Raw genomic sequence first — 22,253 nt, 5'->3', positions numbered from 1 at the left:
AAGACCGCAAGGGCTACAAAAATTACCTAAGGATCGAACCAGGACTGTTTGGAGAGATGGTCGATCGAGTTACTCCAGTACTAGCCAAGACGGAAACAAAAATGAGGTTCCCCCTACCTGTTGGTTTGAAGTTGGCAGTCACCCTGCGATACCTGGCAACGGGAAACTCGTACTCAAGTTTAATGTACAATTTTCGAGTATCAAAAAGCGCCATCTGCCTGTTCATGGTGTCGTCATCTTCAGGTACACTTGAGTGTGTTGTGGTCTCTGTTCCCGTTCTCTTTCGTTTCACCATTCCCAGGTTCCTTCGTCGGATGATGGAATGGGCCGAATGACCTGACTCAGAAGACGACGACCTGTGTGAAACCGTAGGGGAGAATCGGTCGCTGGATTGTGTAGGTTCGTGGGCTATGTGCCGTCCGAGAAAGCCCCACGTCGCCATCACCACCTCCTCCCTTGGTGTAAGTTTTCGTGCAGCGGACCCACTCTTGTTAGCTTTCTTTTCAATCTTGCCAAAATCAGTCCTCCTCATTTCGAAGAACTTCTTCACTTGTAGAAACGAACAATCAGGGAACATCTCTGCCACCTCTTGCCACAGGGCCTCCTTGAACTTGGGGTCGCACCATCGTTTGTCCTTCTTGTCATATAAGGCCGAATGTTCGTGAACGAATTCCGCAACAGCCTTCTCTTGTTCTTCTGAAAACTTGTAATTTGGTATGTCTTTCTTGCTGGGACGACATCTCCTCTTGGCATGGGGTTGTCGGCCACTTGGTCCTCCCATCATGTCATCTTCAGCAACACCGTCGGGATGTGGGCTACTTTCTCCATCTGCATATTCTACTGAAGGATCTTCAACAGGCATCAGGTTAGCAGAAAGGTGGGCTGGGGATTCACTCGACTTCTTGCGAGGCATTGTAGAGACCTGTGTGCAGTGCTTGAATGAGTCGGAATGGTTAATGTGCTGTGACTTTATCTATATTTATACCCTCCCATGCATGTTGTCAGCCAATCAGCACATTAAATTCCAATTACTGTAACCCACCGTGACCACACCGTGTCGCACCATGACAGTCACCGCGGCCACGCCGCGCCCACCGTGACAGTCACCGCGGCCACTCCGTGCCCGCCGTGTCAAGTTGCTGTAGGCGCCGCGTCAAGTTGCACCCAGGCGAACTTGGCGCGGTGTGCCGCGGTGAGTCGTGGTGTGCCGCGGTGTCTGTCACGGCGCCGCGACACACATCACGGCGTCTGTTGCGGCGACGCGCCACCGCGCCACCCCGTGACACAAATTCAAAAAGTTTTGATTTCTGGCACGGCGCCGCGACCATTTGGAGCGCTTGTTACGGTCTTGACGCGGTGTGCACGCGGTGTAGGCACGGGGATGTCACAGCGTGGCACGGTGTGTCGCCGTGACACAAAACGCCGTAAGTGTAAACTTACCTTATACACGGTGCCTTCCTTGTCCATGTGAACTTTGGCACCACCGCTTGCAGGGCCCAATCGGATCCCATCCAGAGAAAATACATCATGACGTAGAAAAGTGATACCGAAAAGTACTCGCAGTGCATTAGCTTGAGAATCAATCCAGAAACCACAGTACAATGGCAATCTTTAAGACAGTGAGGCCGAGAGTGTTGTCTGTGTACCAGCGAGTGAGGAGTCCCACAATATGTTGCAGGGGCCGGGCTATCGCTTATTTAGTTCAGTCCAACGAGAAATAACCAATTGCTCATCATTTGCTGCGAGGAAAAGAAGTGGCAGCTACCGTATCTTCAGCGCTCATTCTTGGTATATAGATAAAAGTGAAGGATTTGGCAGGTGTTCGCATTTGCATACTTCCTCCTACATAAGTAATAGTAGCAATACTCCTAAAGCCTCAAGAAAGTTAAAAGAGGGACCTGGTCTAGAACACTTCATTGCCAACAGTGGTCTTCCTCAACGAGCCTTATCAGCGAGAGAACTGGAAAAGGTATCTCATCCTTATGTGCAGGTGGAAGACATCAGTGGTAATGGTCGCAAGGTATATTTTGACGTGTATGGTTGTCAGATGAATGTTAGTGACACAGAAGTTGCTTGGTCCGTCCTGAAAGACCATGGGTATGTACGTGCTACACAACTAGAGCAGGCTGATGTGGTGCTAGTGATGACTTGTGCAATAAGGGAAGGGGCTGAGGACAAGGTGTGGAATAAATTGGAATACCTGAGGGCACTGAAGAAGAAACGCTTAGGAAGGAAAAATGCACCCCCAATGAAAGTTGGTGTTCTTGGATGTATGGCTGAAAGGTTAAAGAAGAAATTAGTTGAGCAGGAGAAGAGTGTGGATGTTGTGGCTGGCCCTGACAGCTACAGGGACTTGCCAAGACTGCTGGCTCTTGTTGATAAAGGTTAGTGATTATGCAAAAACTGAGTTGCCCATATAATTTTGTTTCAAATCTATAAAATGATATTAAGTTCTTATTATGTGATAAGTAAGTTGCCACATGACTAATTCTCCAGCATATTATTTGTATTTTTATTTTACATTTCAGGCGAAGCAGCTGTCAATGTACTGCTGTCATTGGAGGAGACATATGCAGATATTGTTCCAGTAAGCTTAACAACCAGTAGAATGTCTGCTTTCATCTCTGTCATGCGGGGATGTGACAACATGTGCTCATATTGCATTGTGCCTTTCACAAGAGGCAGGGAAAGATCACGTGACATTCAGTCTATTCTTGATGAAGTGCGGCACTTGTCAGACCAGGGAGTGAAAGAGATTACTCTCCTAGGTCAGAATGTTAACAGTTACAGAGATGTATCTGAAACAAATCACCAGGGACTCTCAGTCACCAAGAATGATGAGACACAGTTGGTCAAAGGCTTCAAAACACTATACAAGCCCAAGAAAGGGGGACTTAGATTTGCAGATCTCTTGGACAAGGTGTCACAGATCAATCCAGAAATACGGATAAGGTTTACTTCACCCCATCCAAAAGATTTCCCTGATGAAGTATTGTATCTGATTAAAGAGAGGAACAATATATGTAAACAAATTCATCTTCCAGCTCAGTCTGGTAACACAAGGATTTTGGAAGTCATGCGAAGAGGTTACACACGAGAAGCCTACATTGAACTAGTAAGTTTAAGGAATTTGAAAATTACTTGCCAAATCTCTATGTGAGTAAACTGAAAAATATTTACTAAAATTTTACCAGCTTTCAATTGACTTCAGACAATTTGCTTATTCTTTTTAACATTGGTAATGTACTTGTTCTTGCAGGTTGCACATATTCGATCCCTCATTCCAAATGTGGCACTGTCATCAGATTTTATATGTGGGTTCTGCTCAGAAACAGAATCAGAGTTCCAAGATACTCTGACATTATTGGAAACTATCAAGTATAACTTTTGCTACCTCTTTCCTTACAGGTATGTGTATGTTCTGGTCTACCATTCATAATATATCCTGAGTGTAATATGGTTCCTTCATGCAGATTTTCACACATTTACTATTTGATGATATGCTATCACTTTTTGTGGATATGAACATGCATTTCTGCTCAAATTCTGACATCTAATTTGTCAAAATGGTCTGAAAAAAAAAACTAATTATTTTTATTTATTTATTATTTTTTTTCTTTAAGTTACGCTCACTCATAAGAGCGGGCAAGATCTACCTCTCAGTGAGTCCCAGTCTGTCATATTTTGCTTTTTCAAGAACAACTAAAAATTTTTTCTGTAAAGAATAAAGCACTCCACAGTTCAGGCACACAGCTATGTGCATTTATTTTACTTTTTTACCTTCTCTTAAATAGGTCATATGGTTGACTAAACTTTTGTTCTACCTCCATATTTCTGAAGCACTCCTGATCTTAATGTTTAATGTGTAAATTATTTACCTTCTTTCATATCTACAGTTTTACTCTAATAAATAAAATAAAAAAAAAAGCTGCATGTACTGATTGTCCAGCATTAACCTGGTATTATTGGGACCTGTAGGGTGCTGGGAAGATTACAGAGAGAAATGAGGTTAGAATACACTGAACCAACAGTTAACCATCTCATCCTATCTTTAAAGTACGTACCCTGCAAATCAGTACAAGTTAATACTGATAATTTTTGGCCAATTCAAAAGTATCATTACAACTGATACTGTTAACAAAAAACTTGACATGTATTTTCTTACCTTTATAACTCTTGTTTTCTACTGTCTCCACTTGTATATCCAAGTTGTTTTCATGACTTTTTTATCTTTATTTTTTTTTTTTTATGTTGTGGCCTATAGCGCCTGTAGGTAACTTGAAGAGTATTGGAAGCACTGTTAAGCTTCCACCCATTAGTGGTGTAGGCAGTTTAATTTATAGTGGTACCCATATTAGGGCCCATATCACCACCCAAACATATCTTTGGTGTAACCACCTAGAACCTTAGTGACATATAAGTAACTTTAGACCACTCAACAAATGGCAAAGTGGGATTTGAACCTTATCCACTACACCACCACCTCCCTTGAATATAATATAGTGTTTGGACATCTACCTGATCCCACGCTCACCACCTTATCCATTACACCACCGCCTCCCTTAAATATAATATATCTGCATATGCAAAATAGTATCTAAGAAAGAAGTAGGATATATATCAATATGTTTGTCAAAAAGCAACAAACTTTTCATTCCTTTTTTTCATGTCCTTAATGTTTTCTTGTTTATAATATACAATATATTTGCAGTTTAAGGGAAAAGACTCTGGCTCACCGCAAGCTTGTGGATGACGTTCCCCAGTCAGTGAAGGTGGAGCGCTTGAACAGGATGGTGGATGTGTTCCGTTCTGAAGCTACTAAGGTCAACAGAGATCAAGTAGGTTGTCATAAAATTATAATTAATAAAGTTGAAAAATCCTTTGTACTCTAAAGAATTCCTGATAAAGAAGAAAAGCATACACTGTACATTACATCAAGAAGAATTTTAAACCAAATATTAGTAGAAATTGCAGTCTATAATATGAGAAAGTTTATCATATCATTATAATTTTATACTTGGCAATACACCAGTTCAACTAAAACTTGCCAAAATGAAGTCTTTATTAGCTTCATCAGCCAACCAGCTACCCAAATTATTTTTCACATTTCATTCGCAGATATAAGCATTACTTTACCACCAGTGGTTCATTTCCTTACATGACCTCCTTCCTTTTATGATTCACCTCAAGAAGAGTCAGGTTTTCTCTTGTAACCCTTCCTCAAAATTTCTGTTAGCATTTAAAAAAAAAAAAAAATCTCTATTTGCTTATCATTTCATTCTGCTTCTTGCATTGCAAATATCTGATTATGTACAGATTGGACAGCAGCAGTTGGTTCTTGTTGAAGGGATCAGCAAGAGGTCAAAGCTACACCTTGTTGGAAGGAATGATGGCAACACAAGGGTAAGCAAATATTTATTCTAATGCTTCTTCTTCTAGGCAGAAACTATTATTATTTTGAAAGGCAAATTTTCATAGGTCTGCCATCTTCTAATGTCACCTCAATAAGCAATATGTACAGTCAACATCCATGTAATTTATTTCTCTCTTTGACCTTCCTTAAGATCTCATTGCATATCTTCCTTAGTCTACCAACTGGCACTCCTATCTTCCTCTTCAAAATTTTAGTACTCTGAATGTCATCTTTCTTCTTCATTTACATACTAAATTTCACCCATTAATGTTGAGACTGGGTTTACCATTAGATATCCCAGCATAGTGGAGATCCCATACTTTGTCACTGAAATTGTAATGCATATCTTTCCCATATAATATTATGTGCTGAGGTAAGAAACAAATAAGAGTACTCTTTCATAACTTGTAGTGAACAAAATTTAATTGTGTAGCAAAAGACATTACTTTCTGTCGTGATAACATATGAGCAATATAATTCTTCCGAGCAGGTTAAATACCACAATACAATACACATAGAAAATATTATTTATATAAATTCTAACTTCTATAGAAGAGTGAGTTTAGTTAAAAACAATTGCACCATTGTCACCAATAACATAGCTTCCTCAGACCTCCCTCTCACCAACACACCCTATACTAAAGCACCAGCCATGTAGATGTCATCAGATGTACATAGGGCAGTGTCATGTATGATCAACTTTTTTTTTTTTTACTACTCCCATCGCTGTTGTCTTTTCATAAAGGATTCCTTTGTTACTGCTTTCTCTGAAAATGAAAATCACTAGTGAAAATCACACTACCTACTAATAAAAATCAAAGTAGCTGAATGCTGACCAGTACTGCAAAGTAAAAGTACATTCCTGAACAATGAATGATTTATAATATTATCTAATGATAGAAAAATTAGTTTTTATAAGCAAAACCAATGTGTGGATTTTGTAATTCCAGTAAGTTGTTATTGGATGTGAGGTTCATGTATATAGCTTTGACCTATCAAATATTCTTATTCTAATGGCAAGATATGTGCATTTACTCCCAAAGGTTATCTTCCCAAACGTGGAAGTTGAAAATGACAGCGGAGCAACAGAACAGATCCAGCCTGGAGATTACATTTCTGTGATGATCACCGATTCATCTTCTCAGGTTCTAAAGGGGATACCTTTAAGACTGACTACACTTCAAGCAGGTACATCTGACTCAAATGAACAGTACTTAATATTTAAAAGATCTGAATCATACTAAATTAAATCTGTAAATAAAGTGAGACGAGATTTTCATTTATAGATTATTGGCAGGATACATTTTAAAACCTTGTACATACAACAATCTGCTGCAATGTGATCTGTATATTGGTACATGGACAAAGCAAAATAAAAATTTGAAATGTATTTTACTTTTAATTTTGTCAAGCCAAAATAAAAAATAAGACTAATTCATGATAAATTATTAATTTTGCATCTTTCACACAAAAATGTTGCTAGCTCTTTCATGCACTTAACAATCATGATTCAAATGGAGCAGACATCTGGAAATGTGTTTAACATTTTACACCTTTGGCTCCTGATCACCACTTAAATAAGAAAATAGATAAGGGTAATCAAGTCTCCAATTTGTCACCATTACTGGATAGAAATCAGACAATAATAAAAACTATGGAATAGAATATAATTATTTTTTTTTTTTATGTAGAAAAGGCCAGCCATGGGCAACACAATGTAAAGAAGAAAGAAAGAAAAAAAAAAAAGTGCTGGTTCTCTACAAGAAAAGTAAAGGGTTAACCAAAATTAGGAAGCAAATGTCTTGATACCTCAAGTTGTAGGAAGACGAAAATACAGAAGCAGGTAGGGAGTTCCAGAGTTTACCAGTGAAAGGTATGAATGATTGAGAGTACTGGTTAACTCTTGCATTAGAGTTGGACAGAATAGGGATGAGAGGATGAAGAAAGCCTTGTGCAGCAAGGCCGCAGGAGGAGGGGAGTCATGCAGTTAGCAAGATCAGTAGAACAGTTAGCATGAAAATAGCAATAAAAGATAGAAAGAGGTGCAACATTTCAGCGGTGAGAAAGATGCTGAAGACAGTCAAAGGAGGGGAGTAGATAAGATGAAAAGTTTTTGATTCCTCTCTATCTAATAAAACTGAGTGGAACCCCACTAAACATGCAAAGAGTACTCCATACAGGGGTGGATAAGGCCCTTGTACAGAGTTAGCATTTGGAGGAGTTAGAAAAACTGGCGGAGATGCCACAGAACGCCTAACTTCATAGAAGAAGAGATGAGATGTGAAGTTTCCAGTTAAGATTATGAGTAAAGGACAGACCGAGGATATTCAGAGAAGAGGAAGACAGTTGTGTGTCATCAAAGAAGAGGGGGGATAGTTGTCTGAAAGGTTGTGCTGAGTTTATAGATGGAGGAACTGAGTTTTTAAGGCATTGAAAACTACTAGATTTTCTCTGCCCCAATTGGAAATCTTAGAAAGATCAGAAGTCAGGCATCCTGTAGTGTCCCTGTGTGATCTGTTGACTTCCTGAAGGTTTAGTCATCTCTGAAAGGATGTGGAAAGATGTAGGGTGGTATCATCAGCGTAGGAGTGGATAGGGCAAGGAGTTTGGTTGAGATCATTAATGAGCAATAGAAAGAGAGTGGGTGACAGGAGACAGAACCCTGAGGAACACCACTGTTAGTAGATTTAGAAGAACAGTGGCTGACTACCACACCAGCAAGAGAATGATCGTACAGAAAACCTGAGATAAAGTTGCAGAGAGAAGGATAGAAACCATAGGAGGGCAGTTTGAAAATCAAAGCTTTATGCCAGACATTATCAAAAGCTTTTGATATGTCTAAATGAATGAAAATGGCATAATTATAGCAAAATACTCAAATTTCACTTTGGAAGAGACTGACAATTAACAAAGTATAAGTAACAGAGACCAACACATTATTGGCACTATGACATAACTAGTATCAGATCTTCAGCTTATTTATTTATTCTCTGGAGAACCACAAGGCTTGCATTATTATTTTATTGCTAGCACATCAGATTGTTTATGTACTATCAAATGGAGAGAAAAATTAATAAAGTATTCATAATTTTTCTTTTATGACAAAGCCTTGATCTTGTTTAAACAAACAGAATTTGCCATTTTTAAAACATGAATTGTTACAAAATAAAATCATAGTAAAACAATACTACCTCTTATCTTTTATTCAGGTTTCATCTTCTTCCTAGGCTCCTCCTCTTGTTCATCTGGTGTCCTCTGTTTGGAAAGTTAGAACTTTTCATTATTAAAAAGCACTGAAATACATGACTGATTTGATAAAATGTTCTTGTATCAGGAAAATATACACAATTGGTTCATAGCTAGAACTGGCAACTAATGAATATCTTATGATTTAACATATACTTCATTCACTTTGCTGGATCTAATTTTTCTATATGGTTGAAGTATTACTTCTGAAAAAAAATTACTACAGGAACCAAACCTTATCTTTCTGTGAATCATTTCCACTGAAGTTTGGTTTATCTGGAAGACGTTTGAAGTATTCTTCATCCTGTGGTAAAGGATTTCCTGCAAAGATAAAAAAAATAATCATAAGTATATGAGAAGTATGCATGACCGAATTTATGAACTATAAATTTATTCGAGATCACTTGTCTTAATTCAATAAAATTGTGATGAATCTTGCTAGAAAAGAAACCACTAACCTTCCATGATGCACTTCCACCTGTGCTCATCCCATCTTTCAAACAGGATCACTAGTTCAAAGTGGGGTGTATGTGGGAATAGATCTATAGGAATGGCTCTGTGAAAACAAATTAAAATAAATTATTTCTGAGCCTATATCTGTAAACATTATGTGAAGACTCTTGAATTGAAATGGATGAACACAGAACTCATTTTACTGTAACAGAAAATCTTATCCCAAGAATAATGTTGCATTTTTACCAGCTAATGATAGGTAATGTCTCTGTAACTTCCTTTAAAGTTTTCTCTCTGTCTGTTCTATTGCTGCTTAGTAAGCGGTCACTGTTTTCTCCTAAGTCTATTAACAGTGGCTTTTCTGAGGGTCCTGTCATGTCACCAACTCTCTATTATTCATTAACAATCTTCTAAATCAAACTTCTTGTCTTCTCCATTTTTACACTAATGGTACCACAATGCACTTTTCCACATTTTTTTTTTATAGATGTTCAGCTCTTCAGGAAATAAACAGCTCACACAATGAATCCTGACTTCTGACCTCTCCAAAACCTTAGACTGGAGAACAGTAAACTTAGTATTGTTCAATATCTCAAAAACTTCCTCCATAAATCAACTTAACTCCCACATAACTATCCCCTCTTCTTTAATTACCCCAATTGCTAAATTGAACATTCTCAGTCTGACCTTTGCTTGTAATCTAAACTGGAAACTTCACATCTTATCTCTAGCTAAAACAGCCTCTATGAAGTTAGGTGATCTGAATCATCTCTGCCACCACCTCATTTGCTAACTCTGTACAGGGGCCTTATCTGTCCAATGCATGGAAAGATAAGGCATGTTCAGGAAGGGTTCCACTAATAATGCTCTTTTAGTCAATGTGGAATGAAAGGCTTGTCTTATTAATTCTTCTCCTTTAACTGATTGTTTTCAGCCTCTTTCTAATTGCTTCAATACTGCATCTCTTGCTGTCTTCTACGACTGTTTTTTTACTAAATGCTCTTCTGATCTTGCTAACTGCATGCCTCCCCTCCTCCTGCTGACTCTAATCCCTATTCTGTCCACCTTTCTAATGCAAGTTAATCAGAATTCTCAATCATTCTTTCCATTCTCTGGTTAACTCTGGAACTCACAGCCTGCATCTTATTTCCCCCTTTTTATGGCTAACTCTTTCATTTGTAACATTTGAAGACAGCTATCCATTTTTCTTCCATTTTCTCTGATCTTTTTTACTCATAATTCTTTTTACCTTTGGTCAGGCTCTTATATTAAAAACCTAAAATGAAATAAAAAAGACTTTTTTTTCTGGAGAGGTGTTGTTACAAAACAGTCACACATAATGACCAATTACTGAAAGAACTATCAGTCTAAAGTTTTTACAATGCATATGCTATGTAGTTCATATACTCATATAACATTTTTTTTCTAATCTTAAAAGATAATACCATCTGTATCTCCTTACCTTACTGGTATGAAAAATTCCCCTTTGTACTGTTTGCTTTGAGGTCTTGCTAGGCTGATAAAGTTTCTGATGGCATTGCTTGGGTCACATGAGACAAAGACTAAACGCTTCATGGTTTCACATTTCCTTAGCCCAAAGACAACACTATTATCTGAAAAGGAAAACAGAGTCAAAGATTTCAAAAGCACACGTTCTTTAGTATGCATTAAGGCTAGGTTTTGCATGAGTATGTAGTACAAACCTTTACTGATCTGAAAAGTATAAATGGATACACTACACGTAAAAATACCACCTTGGAAATAACTCATTAAAATGTTTTTCATACCTTACAGTATCCAAGAAAATTTTTGAAATCTGTAAGTGCTAACTCATATATATCATTAAGGAGAAAAATTAATCAACCATCTTAACAATAACAAGAATATATCACTTACTGAGCCCTGCCCGAGGAGGATCTACTATGCCAACGGTATTGGCTTTGGTACAGTGTTGCATGAGAAATGGCATGTTGTCTTCTGCCTTCCCTGTAAATACTGCAACGTTCTCCAAACCATTTTCCTTTGCATTATACTTAGCATCATCTGCTGCTTTTTCAACAATCTCCACTCCATACACTTTATGACACCTCTGGAAAATAGTTAAAGCAGTTAGATGACACCTATTGCAAATACTGTTATAGGTCCAACATTAATTTATGGTAATCAATTCTCTTACACCTTCCCCAATTCAGACAAAATTACCAGACGTAGCTTAAAAATTTACCAACCAACTTCATCTATATTTAATCAAGCAGTTTAAGTCCAAGTGAATTGGAAACTAAGTGCAAATGGGCTAAAGCTTAATTTCCAGTCACTATTTTATATTTCTTATGTAATCATTAACTCATTTCTCTTGAAACAGATTATGCAAGTGGGGTTCATTTAAAAAAAAAAAACGATGTGTAATACAGTTAACGTCAAATTACTTAAATCTAAAGCTCTCGCTGACGTTAACGCCACACTGTACAAACTGGCAGCTTGCTCCCTCTTAGTCTGAAAATATTGGTTGGGAGAAAATAACAACATTGCAACGTGTATTGTGTTGAACTTTGTGTGTGTGTGTGTGTGTGTGTGTGTGTGTGTGTGTGTGTGTGTGTGTGTGTGTGTGTGTGTGTGTGTGTGTGTGTGTGTGTGTGTGTGTAATTCACTGTTTGATCTGCTGCAGTCTCTGACGAGACAGCCAGACGTTACCCTACGGAACGAGCTCAGAGCTCATTATTTCTGATCTTCGGATAGGCCTGAGACCAGGCACACACCACACACCGGGACAAGGTCACAACTCCTCGATTTACATCCCGTACCTACTCACTGCTAGGTGAACAGGGGCTACACGTGAAAGGAGACACACCCAAATATCTCCACCTGGCCGGGGAATCGAACCCCGGTCATCTGGCTTGTGAAGCCAGCGCTCTAACCACTGAGCTACCGGGCCATGTGTGTGTGTGTGTGTGTGTGTGTGTGTGTGTGTGTGTGTGTGTGTGTGTGTGTGTGTGTGTGTGTGTGTGTGTGTTTTTTTAATAGAATAAGTTCAGTGTTTGACTTACTGTATGAAATTATTGCCTGTATAATTGAGACATTGCACATCAACTAAAGAAACACAACTATTTTGTCATCCAAAGCAGAGTGGTCACAAAAGATGCTTTCCTTATGCCAATAGGTCAAACAATAAATCTCTTATTCAACTGCATAGGTACTTTTACAACATATCATGGGGTGATCTAAGCTGCCATGTAGCTTATTTCTCCCAGCCAATTTTTTTCTGACTGAGGAGTGAGATACCAGTTTGTTCAATGTGACACTCATGTTGGTGGGAGTTTTGAAGTCATCTGGTGGTAACTTTAATTGTTAGATGGTTGGCATAAATTTGTTGTTTATCAATATTTGCATTTTTTTTTTTTTTGCAACCTACCACACTATCCCCTGATAAATGTTATAAGTTACTCACATCAGCTAAGGATATGCCAATAGTTCCAGTGCCACAACAGATGTCAAGCAATACTGAATTACTGTCAAGCTCCGCTAGGCTTCCAATCTTGTCATAAAGCACCTCAGCAGCAGCTGTGTTGACCTGTGGAAATAATTACCAGTTAACAAGTAAAGCTTTCATAAGCATTTTATTTCAGCAAAATATTGAATATTGAAAGCTCAGCATTCAATATTCAAGCTAAGTTGTTAAATAAAACATTTTAATAATCAATTCTGCAGTTATTAAGTACAGAGATGAAAGAGAATTAAAGCATAAACCTGCAAGAAGGCATCAGGGGAAACTCTGAACTTCTTTCCTAAAATTGTCTCTGTGATGCACTCTTGTCCCCACAAAAGCTCAAGTACATGTTCTGTCCCCTTTTCCCTGTGGAAAGAAAAAATATTAGAAAACTTTCTGTTGAAATATATAAATTATTTCATCAATCAAAATTATTCTTAAATGTCTTACATGCCTGGAGCATGAAATTGAGAGATAGAAGGGATAAGAGACTCAAAAATACATCTAATGACATTTCCCATAGAAAAAATACTTGAGATTTATGATGCCTTGTACAAGAAATGGAATGGTACAAGGTGAAAAATAAGACTCTGATCTTTTGATTATTTGGAGAATGAGTGAATAGTGAAAAAAAAAGCATTAACAAGAAATAGAAACAATAATAGGAAGTAATAGTATGGTTTAGTAAAGTAACAAAATCATCATTAAGTATATGAAGTAGCATGAGTGAGACATTAAGAGAAATTAAGATGACTGATGTGAACATGGAAGGAATCCATGGAGAGAGAGAGAGAAAAAAAAAAAAAAAAAAAAAAAAAAAAAAAACTACAGGCTGTGATCAACACTTCAGGCTGTGAAGAGCAGGGAAGATCTTACTTGGCATGGGAAATAATGATGTGAATACAGAAATGGAGTACGAAAAAAAAAAAAAGACGTGTGGAAATTGGTGATGTGATATAGTTTGTTTTCAAGTACAAGTTATTCTTACAAAATCAGTTTCTTCCTCCTTACTTTTGTCCATAGGCTTTGAAGAAAATAGAGGTGATGCCTAAAGATGCTCCAGGGCCAACTGTGAAATGTGCAACAATTTTCTTTTTCACATCACTGAGCTGCTCTTCATTCATATCTTGAGGATGCATCTGAAAAAGTTAAGGTATTATATAGTAAGTTTACTAAACTTTTTTTTTTATGTTAGGGCTTATAGCATCTGTAGGTATACTTGAAGAGCATATGTGGGAAGCACTGTTCAGCTTCTGCCCATTAGTAGTGCAGACAATTTTATTTATAATGGCACACATATTAGGGCCCATATCACACCCAAGCATATCTTTCCTAAAGTATTGCTTATATACTACAACAAGCAAAACTAACAATTCTAATCTGAGGCAAGAGCAGCAAAGCATATGAGTTGCTCCGCGGGAAAACAACCCAAGCACCATCCCATCGAAAACGTGTATTCCTGCGCAAACGGGAGCTCAAGGCGTCCGCTTCCATCATATACGCAACATTTAATAAAAGTTTAGACTGTATTGTCATAGAGAGAGTATAATCTAAACAAGATCTAGTGAAAGAGGATGCCTTGAGCTCCCGTTTGAGCGAAAATACACGTTTTTGCCGGGGATGGTGCTTGGATCGTTCTTCCCCGGAGCAACTCATAATATCAATATTAGCTGAGTAAGCAGAAACAAGATATAACTAAGTGGTCAACAGTCAGTGTATGTGATTGACAAGGTATGATAACTGACAACTATATAACTCCATCTATCACATATGATCTTTGAAATCTATCATGAAAATATCACAAAAGAACACTAAGAACATACCATAGGAATTATAAGAATGTCATTATTTCTTGTTGTTCTCACATTCAGCTGTCTCCAGAAGCCTTCATGGGTGAGAGGACTGAAAGGGGCAAGTCCTGAGTCCCTTATGAACTTCTCAAATTCCTGTAAAGATACTCATAAAAGAATATGTAATGGGAACTCCAGACTTCAACAAAACACCAAGACTAATGGAGAGAGAGAGAGAGAGAGAGAGAGAGAGAGAGAGAGAGAGAGAGAGAGAGAGAGAGAGAGAGAGAGAGAGAGAGAGAGAGAGAGAGATCAGCTTTTAATGGTCTATGCATAATAGCACCAGTGAAGTGCTCAACAAAGGAAATGGTAATAAGAGGAGGCAAACAAACCTGAATGACTTACTTCCACCACACTCTTCATCTGGTGTGGGAGGTGGCACAGGTGGCCTATAGGTGCAACGTGCATTGAACCTTCCTTATAACTGGCAATGCGGAATCCAACAGTTGGCAGGCCATTTTCAGGATTGACACCTGGAATTTATGATGAATGTTAGCTTACAGAACTAGTTAATTGCACTAATTTCATTATATTTCTTCTATTGTCATATGAACACCAATGTTTATATATCAATAAATCTGCTGCACTTTATGTCCTGTAATTCTTGTTCTGAAAAGAACATTTTTTATCTTACAGATGTTACTGCAAGCACCATCTCATCTAAGTTACTCACCAATTGTAAATTCACACTTGTTGCGATAATTGTCAATAACGGGAGAAGGAACAATGTCATCCACCTCGCACACCTGTCCCTTTCGCCGCATTTTTTGGAAACTGATAAATTTTGCCAGTTCAGGATTGACGTGAGCCAAGTCTGACCCATACTTCCGCAGCACTTGCAGTGCATCCTTTTGCTTCTTCTCAAGCTAAGGTAAATATTGGGGATTAGAAATTGAAGATACTAACAAAAACTAACACCTAGCTTACCTGTAATATCATTCACATCTGACAATGCTTTACATCTGTGTGTATTGAAATTGTAAATGGTCTAAAGAAAAATTTAGTTTTTTCCTTACATAATGAAAATTCTGTAGAGAAATCTTCCTATTCTCTATAAAAATCACCTGATTCATATGAAACATCAAATATATGACTTAATAAGAGGTTTTCAAATACCAAAAGTCTTGTACAGAGTTCATTACACACTATAGCATACCTGTTCTTCATAAGACAGGTGAGCATATGGAATAACACTCTTAGATACTCTCTCCATAATTGAAAGGTTACTGTCTGGGTCATCATCTTTCTTTGAGGCTTCTCTTTCTTCTCTAATCTTCACAAGAGGATCCTCAACTGGTTTGGCATTCTGGAAGATAAGGATTTCTTAAAGCTTGAGAATCATGCAATGTGAATATGGATATTCAATGTATTTTTTCAAGTAATAGACATACATGAGTTGATGACAAATACAGTGCAGCAGTAAATCCTTGCCAGAGATAGGATTATTCTTGGTGATAAAATACTCACTGATACTTTGAAAGTACTTTTTTTCCATTTGTAACCTTCTAGGACAGCTAAAGCATTTTCTCTTGCTGCCTCATCTCGGAAGTTTACGTAGGCCCAATTCTTTGCTCGCCCAGCAGGTTTTAGCTTATGGGCATTAAGTTTCAGAGTTTCATTAAGGAGTTTCTTTAGTTGCTGCAAAACATTAAAGACCCATATTAAATTTCAGTTCACATACACACGTACATGCACACTCAACTCACTTACTTTTACACTGAAACCCATAAAAAAATTGAACAATCACATCCTAATATATCACATGCATTTAATTTACACTATTTGGCTTGCATTTTATTGGTTTCAAAACCACAAAAAATCTATCACAACATTCACAAAAAGTGTATCAAAGAGTCACTCTCTCTTACTCCAACATGATAAAACCGAGGCAGACCACGGAGCTCAATCTTAAAATTCTCTGATGTGAACTCCTCTCGTCTGGTGTAGGCATACACATCACAGCCATCCTTTACAGCTGCTTCTTCTGCAGTGCCATCACTCTTTTCCACATCATTTCCCTCAGCAGGAACTTCAACTTCAGTATTTATCTTATTGTCTTCCGTTACTTCATTTACTTCACAATTTTCCTTCTTCTCAACTTGTGCTCCATTACTTGTGTTTTGTTGCTCCGTCTCCACCTCCATCGCTCCATTCATATTAATGCCTGAAATGCTGCACAAGAAATTTATATTAGTATAAGTAGATTTGCAACTCAGAAAGTAGCAAATGTCTTAAATGGGTACAAGTATGAACTGACAGACAAAGGATAAATGAGCATTAATTAATAATAATCAAGATCTGGAAGTGCAGCATTCATATACATAAAGTAAATTCTTTAGAAAGTACAATGTTATCTAAAATTTACACCTTATCTTTCCAGCTGGCCTTATCTCAAAAAACAATCAAAAGGAAACTCCTATAGGGATGTACCCAGCACTAACTTGTCATTCACAGCTAAATCTCACCTTAAATAATTCCCTTTCCTGCATCTTTTCAAAGCCTGTTGCACATGCCTCTCTTGATTCATTACCTCTAACAATTTTGAGTAATATCACCATAATCTGACAGCCTATTTAACTCACCATCACTAACTTATCAGTCTATATCTGCCCCATTCTAACTATCTATTTTCAAAATTAAATCTGCATCTGTACAAGAAAATAATTTTTATAGAACTTGTACCAAACCCACAATGTCTGTGTACAGAACATTCCCACCTGTCTCACTTGGTAAGCATCCACAAGATTGACAAGTGTAAACTAGCCCATTCATTCTTATGAATCGTACTATTCTTAACAATCTGTTTGTTGATCAGCCCTACCCTATCAATAAGCTAAGGCACTAGAAGCAACAGGCAGGGAAATCATGTAAAGTAGCTACAATAATCAAGAGGGTTAACTTCTATTATATACATAACGGAGATGAATGCAGTCTCACAAGAAGTTATTAAATAAAATAAAGTACTAGTATACGTTTAATCATACCAGCTTTTATGAATCAAAGGACTCAGGTGAAATCTCTCTTTAACATTCTTACAAGCTTTTAAGTAAAGAAAAAGATGAACAAGTTACATCCAAACTCCCTCCCGAAAACATGCACCGCCACAAAGCTCACCTTTAGGAATATATATCTCTTCAAGAATACAAGTGGTCAGCACAACCATATGCGTGTGTCAGATGAAATATATCGCCGTATTATTCACACCCACTACTTGGCTCCTGTCTTCCTACCCACCGGACACACAGCTTCGCTCCTCGCGGTGACAACACAACCACGCGCCCCGCACATGGCCCATCTTACCACTAGGAACAACATATTTTAATTTTGCTATCAGCGCAGCACTTTTCACTTAGTATTCTTGCTTACTTCCTCTATTTCTACTACACAGAAAACAAAGCAGCATCGTTTGGTCAAGACAAGGATGCCCAGATAATGGTTATTCACTGAGAGCTTAATTTTGCTGGTCTGTTTTCACTCACTATTCTAGATTGTCTCCACTATTTTTCTCCTAATGCACAATTCACAGAATACAAATCAGTACCATCTGGTTACGATATAGATACATGGATACTGGTTATTCGTTAAGAGCGTAACATATTCATTATTCAGTCAGCGGCAGGAAGTCAGGGCAAGGGATGTTCATCGGTGAGACAGGTAGCTACGTACTTATAGTCAGTCTATAATGGTACATTTCCCCCCCAGTCATTACTTGATATTACTTGATTATTTAATATTGCAACTAATGTGAGCCCCCCAAAAAAAACCCTAATACGTTAAGATGTTTACTATTAATAAGTGTTTATTTATTATTATTAATTTTTTTTCTATGGATAGAATTTGTGACACTGTCATTCTCATAGATGTCACATTTGCCGGTGCACGTTGTTTGAAGAAAGGTAAATCTCTCTTACCGAATTCCCACAGGACAGCTGCAGCTTAAAAAAAAAGGTACTTCATGAGCTTTGGTGATTAAATCTTCAATATGTGATCAAACAATGAGTTTGGTGTTTTTACTTTTCATTCACGTCGAATCAAGATGGCGTTGCCTGCCTAGAAAAGCATAGATTCTGTGCTTCCTAAAGCGCTTTAAGTATTCTTTTACGTACATTCAGAGGCGATCTTTACAGTCTAGCAAATCAAGCATTTGCTTAGGATCCCAACTTGCCCAAGAAAGCAACGGCCCCGCGAGTTCCAACCGATTTGACACAATCAGTCACTGGACACAGCTGTGCTGTTATTTAGGTGTTATAAACCTCATGAATTTTGGCTGTCTGAACATTGAACATTGAACACTGAACATTTATTATTGATCATATAAGTTATACAAATCGGACATTTATGTAAAAAAATAGAATATTTAGCAATAACTTATTGGCTAGCTTATTTATAAGCAAAGCTTTTAAGACATAGAGAAAATATTACATGAATACTGATATGTACAGAATAGTATATATTACGTATATGTAAAGATGTTAGGATTACATATAAATGATATTAGAATAAAAGAAAAAGAAAATACTCTGAAGGGGGCCCTCCGAGTCAAGTCATTACATATATTTATTTCAAGTGCTACAAGTAAATAGAAGGCATCCTCATTACAAGCCCACACACCACAATTGATTTTCTGACACTATGTAGTGCCTATATACAATGAACTTACATTTCCAGTTTTCTTTTTTTTATGTAAGAGAGTCAATGGCTTGGGACAAGAGATTCATATATATATATATATATATATATATATATATATATATATATATATATATATATATATATATATATATATATATATATATATATATATATATATATATATATATATATATATATATATATATATATATATATATATATATATATATATATATATATATATATATATATATATATATATATATATATATATATATATAGTCCAAGGCATTGCACAACATAAGCACCCCCAAGGACAGGAAAAGCCGCACCGCCGTCTTCCTTGTTTCATCAGGACCCACAGGAGCACGCAGCACACCAGTAAATAAGGCTGCCCAATCTATACCGCCATAACCAGTCTCCTCCCCATCTCCCTGTGTGTCTGTAAGATTAATGGTGCACCCCCATGAATTGTAATGTACTGTACTTGTGTTGCATCGGTTTGTTATGTTGCTGTACTGAGCAGCGGTGTTTGTTTTTATGCACATCCACCACAACAAAAATTGCTTCTCTCCGGCCCACTACCCTCACTTTCTCCTCACTATCATTTGTTGCCCTACATGAAATTTTCTCCGCTTCACTTCACCTGTACAGTTTCCATTTATCGAGCACACACACACACACACACACACACACACACACACACACACACACACAGAGAGAGAGAGAGAGAGAGAGAGAGAGAGAGAGAGAGAGAGAGAGAGAGAGAGAGAGAGAGAGAGATACAAAGGAAAGAAAAAAACAACAACGTTAAAACACAGAAAATCACAACTTTGTTTTCCTTCTCTCCCTTCGCAAGACACAAAGCCAGCATATATGAGAGAGAGAGAGAGAGAGAGAGAGAGAGAGAGAGAGAGAGAGAGAGAGAGAGAGAGAGAGAGAGAGAGAATGATAGGCGTTTAACTCCTTGTTGTCTGCGTGCCTCGGCTAACTAATAGTGGAGCTGGTACAATCTACATGCGTCTGCTTGTGTGTTTGTGTTTGGGCAGCTGTCCGCCATGCACACTCTGCGCTACTGACGGCGAGCTGAATAAAGGAATTGATTGATTGATTGCGTTTTTCTCTTACAATAATAGATGAGAGAGAGAGAGAGAGAGAGAGAGAGAGAGAGAGAGAGAGAGAGAGAGAGAGAGAGAGAGTATTTGTTCAATAAATGTGTGTTCCGACCTAAAATGTGCAGAATGCCAGTATCTGCATGTCTATATATATCTATCTTTCTGTGCTGTTGTCTGTCTGTCTGACTATCTATTCATCTTTCTGTTTATCCATCTATCTAAATTAATGTCTGTATTTATTTATTTATTTATTCATTTGCTTATTTATGTACTATCTATGCACACACACACACACACACACACACACACACACACACACACACACACACACACACACACACACACACACACACACACACACACACACACACACACACACACACACACCGCGTAGTGTAGTGGTTAGCACGCTCGACTCACAATCGAGAGGGCCGGGTTCGAATCCTGGCGCGGCGAGGCAAATGGGCAAGCCTCTTAATGTGTAGCCCCTGTTCACCTAGTAGTAAATAGGTACGGGATGTAACTCGAGGGGTTGTGGCCTCGCTTTCCCGGTGTGTGGAGTGTGTTGTGGTCTCAGTCCCTACCCGAAGATCGGTCTATGAGCTCTGAGCTCGCTCCGTAATGGGGAAGACTGGCTGGGTGACCAGCAGGCGACCGAGGTGAATTACACACACACACACACACACACACACACACACACACACACACACTTGTCTATTTACTCATACCTGAACACACAAGTATACAAACACACATAGGCCAGATCCTCCACCACCTCCTTGGCAGTGGAGGGTCGGCACGCCAGGCGCGAAGGGATCGCAGGCCACCCGGCATCTGTGTGTGTGTGTGTGTGTGTGTGTGTGTGTGTGTGTGTGTGTGTGTGTGTGTGTGTGTGTGTGTGTGTGAATGTCTGTGTGAGCAGCTTAGCTCTGGCTGGCAGAAGAAGCCATCCCTATAGAAAGAAGGTTCAATAGTTTTCCATGTGAATATCTCTCCTGATATTTTCCACCAGCCTTCTCTTTCCGGTTTCCTATACAAAGTTTTCTTATCTCTAACAATCTCCTCATCTTATCCATGGTCTTCAAACATACATGTCTTACTTAAGGCATATGCGTTACCACCCTCTGTTTTTATGTGGGAGACACCTGGCTCACCCAACCCACTCCACTCCTTCAATCATCACTCATCGCCTATTACACATACCAGATCTCAGGCGGGCGGATTTTTTTTTCTCCATGGTCAGACTGCCATATTAGGCTCTCTGGAATCAGCTTGCTGTGTATCAATATTAATAATTCTATGACCGCTAAGTCCACAAAAGAATAATTAAATCCTCATTAAAGAAGAATACAATTAGATGGTTTATACACTTTATTGTAGACCTGAATTTGATTATGCATATCAGATGGAAGACTGCCAAAATCAGATGGGCTAGGCCGCTAGAGAGTGTATATTATATATATATATATATATATATATATATATATATATATATATATATATATATATATATATATATATATATATATATATATTTATTTATTTATTTATTTATGAGTCATGAGATGCATCCGGCATGGGCCGTGTTGAGGTTGGCGAGCAGCGAGCAGGAGGCAGCTGTCTGTCGCAGATCAGTATAATTGGAGTCGTGTAGCCGTCGATCCGGCATGAATCCTGAATTACCATCGAGACGCCAGGCAGGTGGCACAGATGTCCAAGGCCACATGCAGAAGCTCGTAGATAGAGAGTTACTATAACATGTTTGCAACCCTTATCCATAATAGCCAAATGCTGCTGGCTAGTGTTACAAAACCCGGGAGTAACAAACACCCGGTACGGGGAAGAAAGAGACAATACAGTGCTCTCGGATGTTCTTCAGCAACAGCCAAGGTCCTTCCCTATCTCCCGCTCGCCACATTCTTGTCAGTCATAATATCACAAGAATCCAATTTGTGAGGAGAGCAGAAGGGTAAAAATTGTCAGATTATTGTTGACGAGTTGTATAGAAATCATGACCACACCCAGGCTTGCCAGGCAATGTCTCCATGTGCCGGAAATGT

At 38.2% G+C, this 22,253-nt stretch overlaps 2 protein-coding genes across 3 annotated transcripts in view; one reads left to right on the top strand and one right to left on the bottom strand.

Annotated features, from left to right (window-relative positions):
* Positions 1-1,448: 1,448 nt before the first annotated feature.
* On the top strand, positions 1,449-6,803 carry LOC123499155 (mitochondrial tRNA methylthiotransferase CDK5RAP1-like). The gene is made up of 6 exons (XM_045246833.1): positions 1,449-2,384; positions 2,529-3,115; positions 3,260-3,408; positions 4,712-4,838; positions 5,317-5,403; positions 6,457-6,803. Exons 1-6 carry the CDS (start codon positions 1,670-1,672, stop codon positions 6,655-6,657), a joined length of 1,866 nt encoding a protein of 621 aa, XP_045102768.1. The 5' UTR covers positions 1,449-1,669; the 3' UTR covers positions 6,658-6,803.
* Positions 5,810-22,253, bottom strand: part of LOC123499154 (tRNA (uracil-5-)-methyltransferase homolog A-like) — a 36,658-nt gene continuing 20,214 nt past the window's right edge. Inside the window, exons 1-16 of one of the 2 annotated variants that reach the window (XM_045246832.1) lie at positions 17,561-17,776; positions 16,315-16,618; positions 15,914-16,084; positions 15,603-15,752; positions 15,120-15,312; positions 14,792-14,919; positions 14,420-14,542; positions 13,608-13,735; positions 12,857-12,962; positions 12,558-12,680; positions 11,009-11,201; positions 10,575-10,725; positions 9,118-9,215; positions 8,895-8,980; positions 8,605-8,668; positions 5,810-6,180 (exon numbers count right to left, since the gene is read on the bottom strand). In XM_045246832.1, coding sequence (XP_045102767.1) covers positions 8,615-8,668; positions 8,895-8,980; positions 9,118-9,215; positions 10,575-10,725; positions 11,009-11,201; positions 12,558-12,680; positions 12,857-12,962; positions 13,608-13,735; positions 14,420-14,542; positions 14,792-14,919; positions 15,120-15,312; positions 15,603-15,752; positions 15,914-16,084; positions 16,315-16,602 — 1,992 coding nt within the window. In that variant the 5' untranslated portion in view covers positions 16,603-16,618; positions 17,561-17,776 and the 3' untranslated portion in view covers positions 5,810-6,180; positions 8,605-8,614. Of the gene's footprint in view, positions 6,181-8,604; positions 8,669-8,894; positions 8,981-9,117; positions 9,216-10,574; positions 10,726-11,008; positions 11,202-12,557; positions 12,681-12,856; positions 12,963-13,607; positions 13,736-14,419; positions 14,543-14,791; positions 14,920-15,119; positions 15,313-15,602; positions 15,753-15,913; positions 16,085-16,314; positions 16,619-17,560; positions 17,777-22,253 lie in introns of those variants that run through there. The other variant, XM_045246830.1, reaches the window with a different exon arrangement.

Source organism: Portunus trituberculatus, chromosome 49 (genome assembly GCF_017591435.1).
Source record: "Portunus trituberculatus isolate SZX2019 chromosome 49, ASM1759143v1, whole genome shotgun sequence".
Lineage (NCBI taxonomy): Eukaryota > Metazoa > Arthropoda > Malacostraca > Decapoda > Portunidae > Portunus > Portunus trituberculatus.
This window is presented reverse-complemented; position numbering and strand designations above follow the sequence as displayed.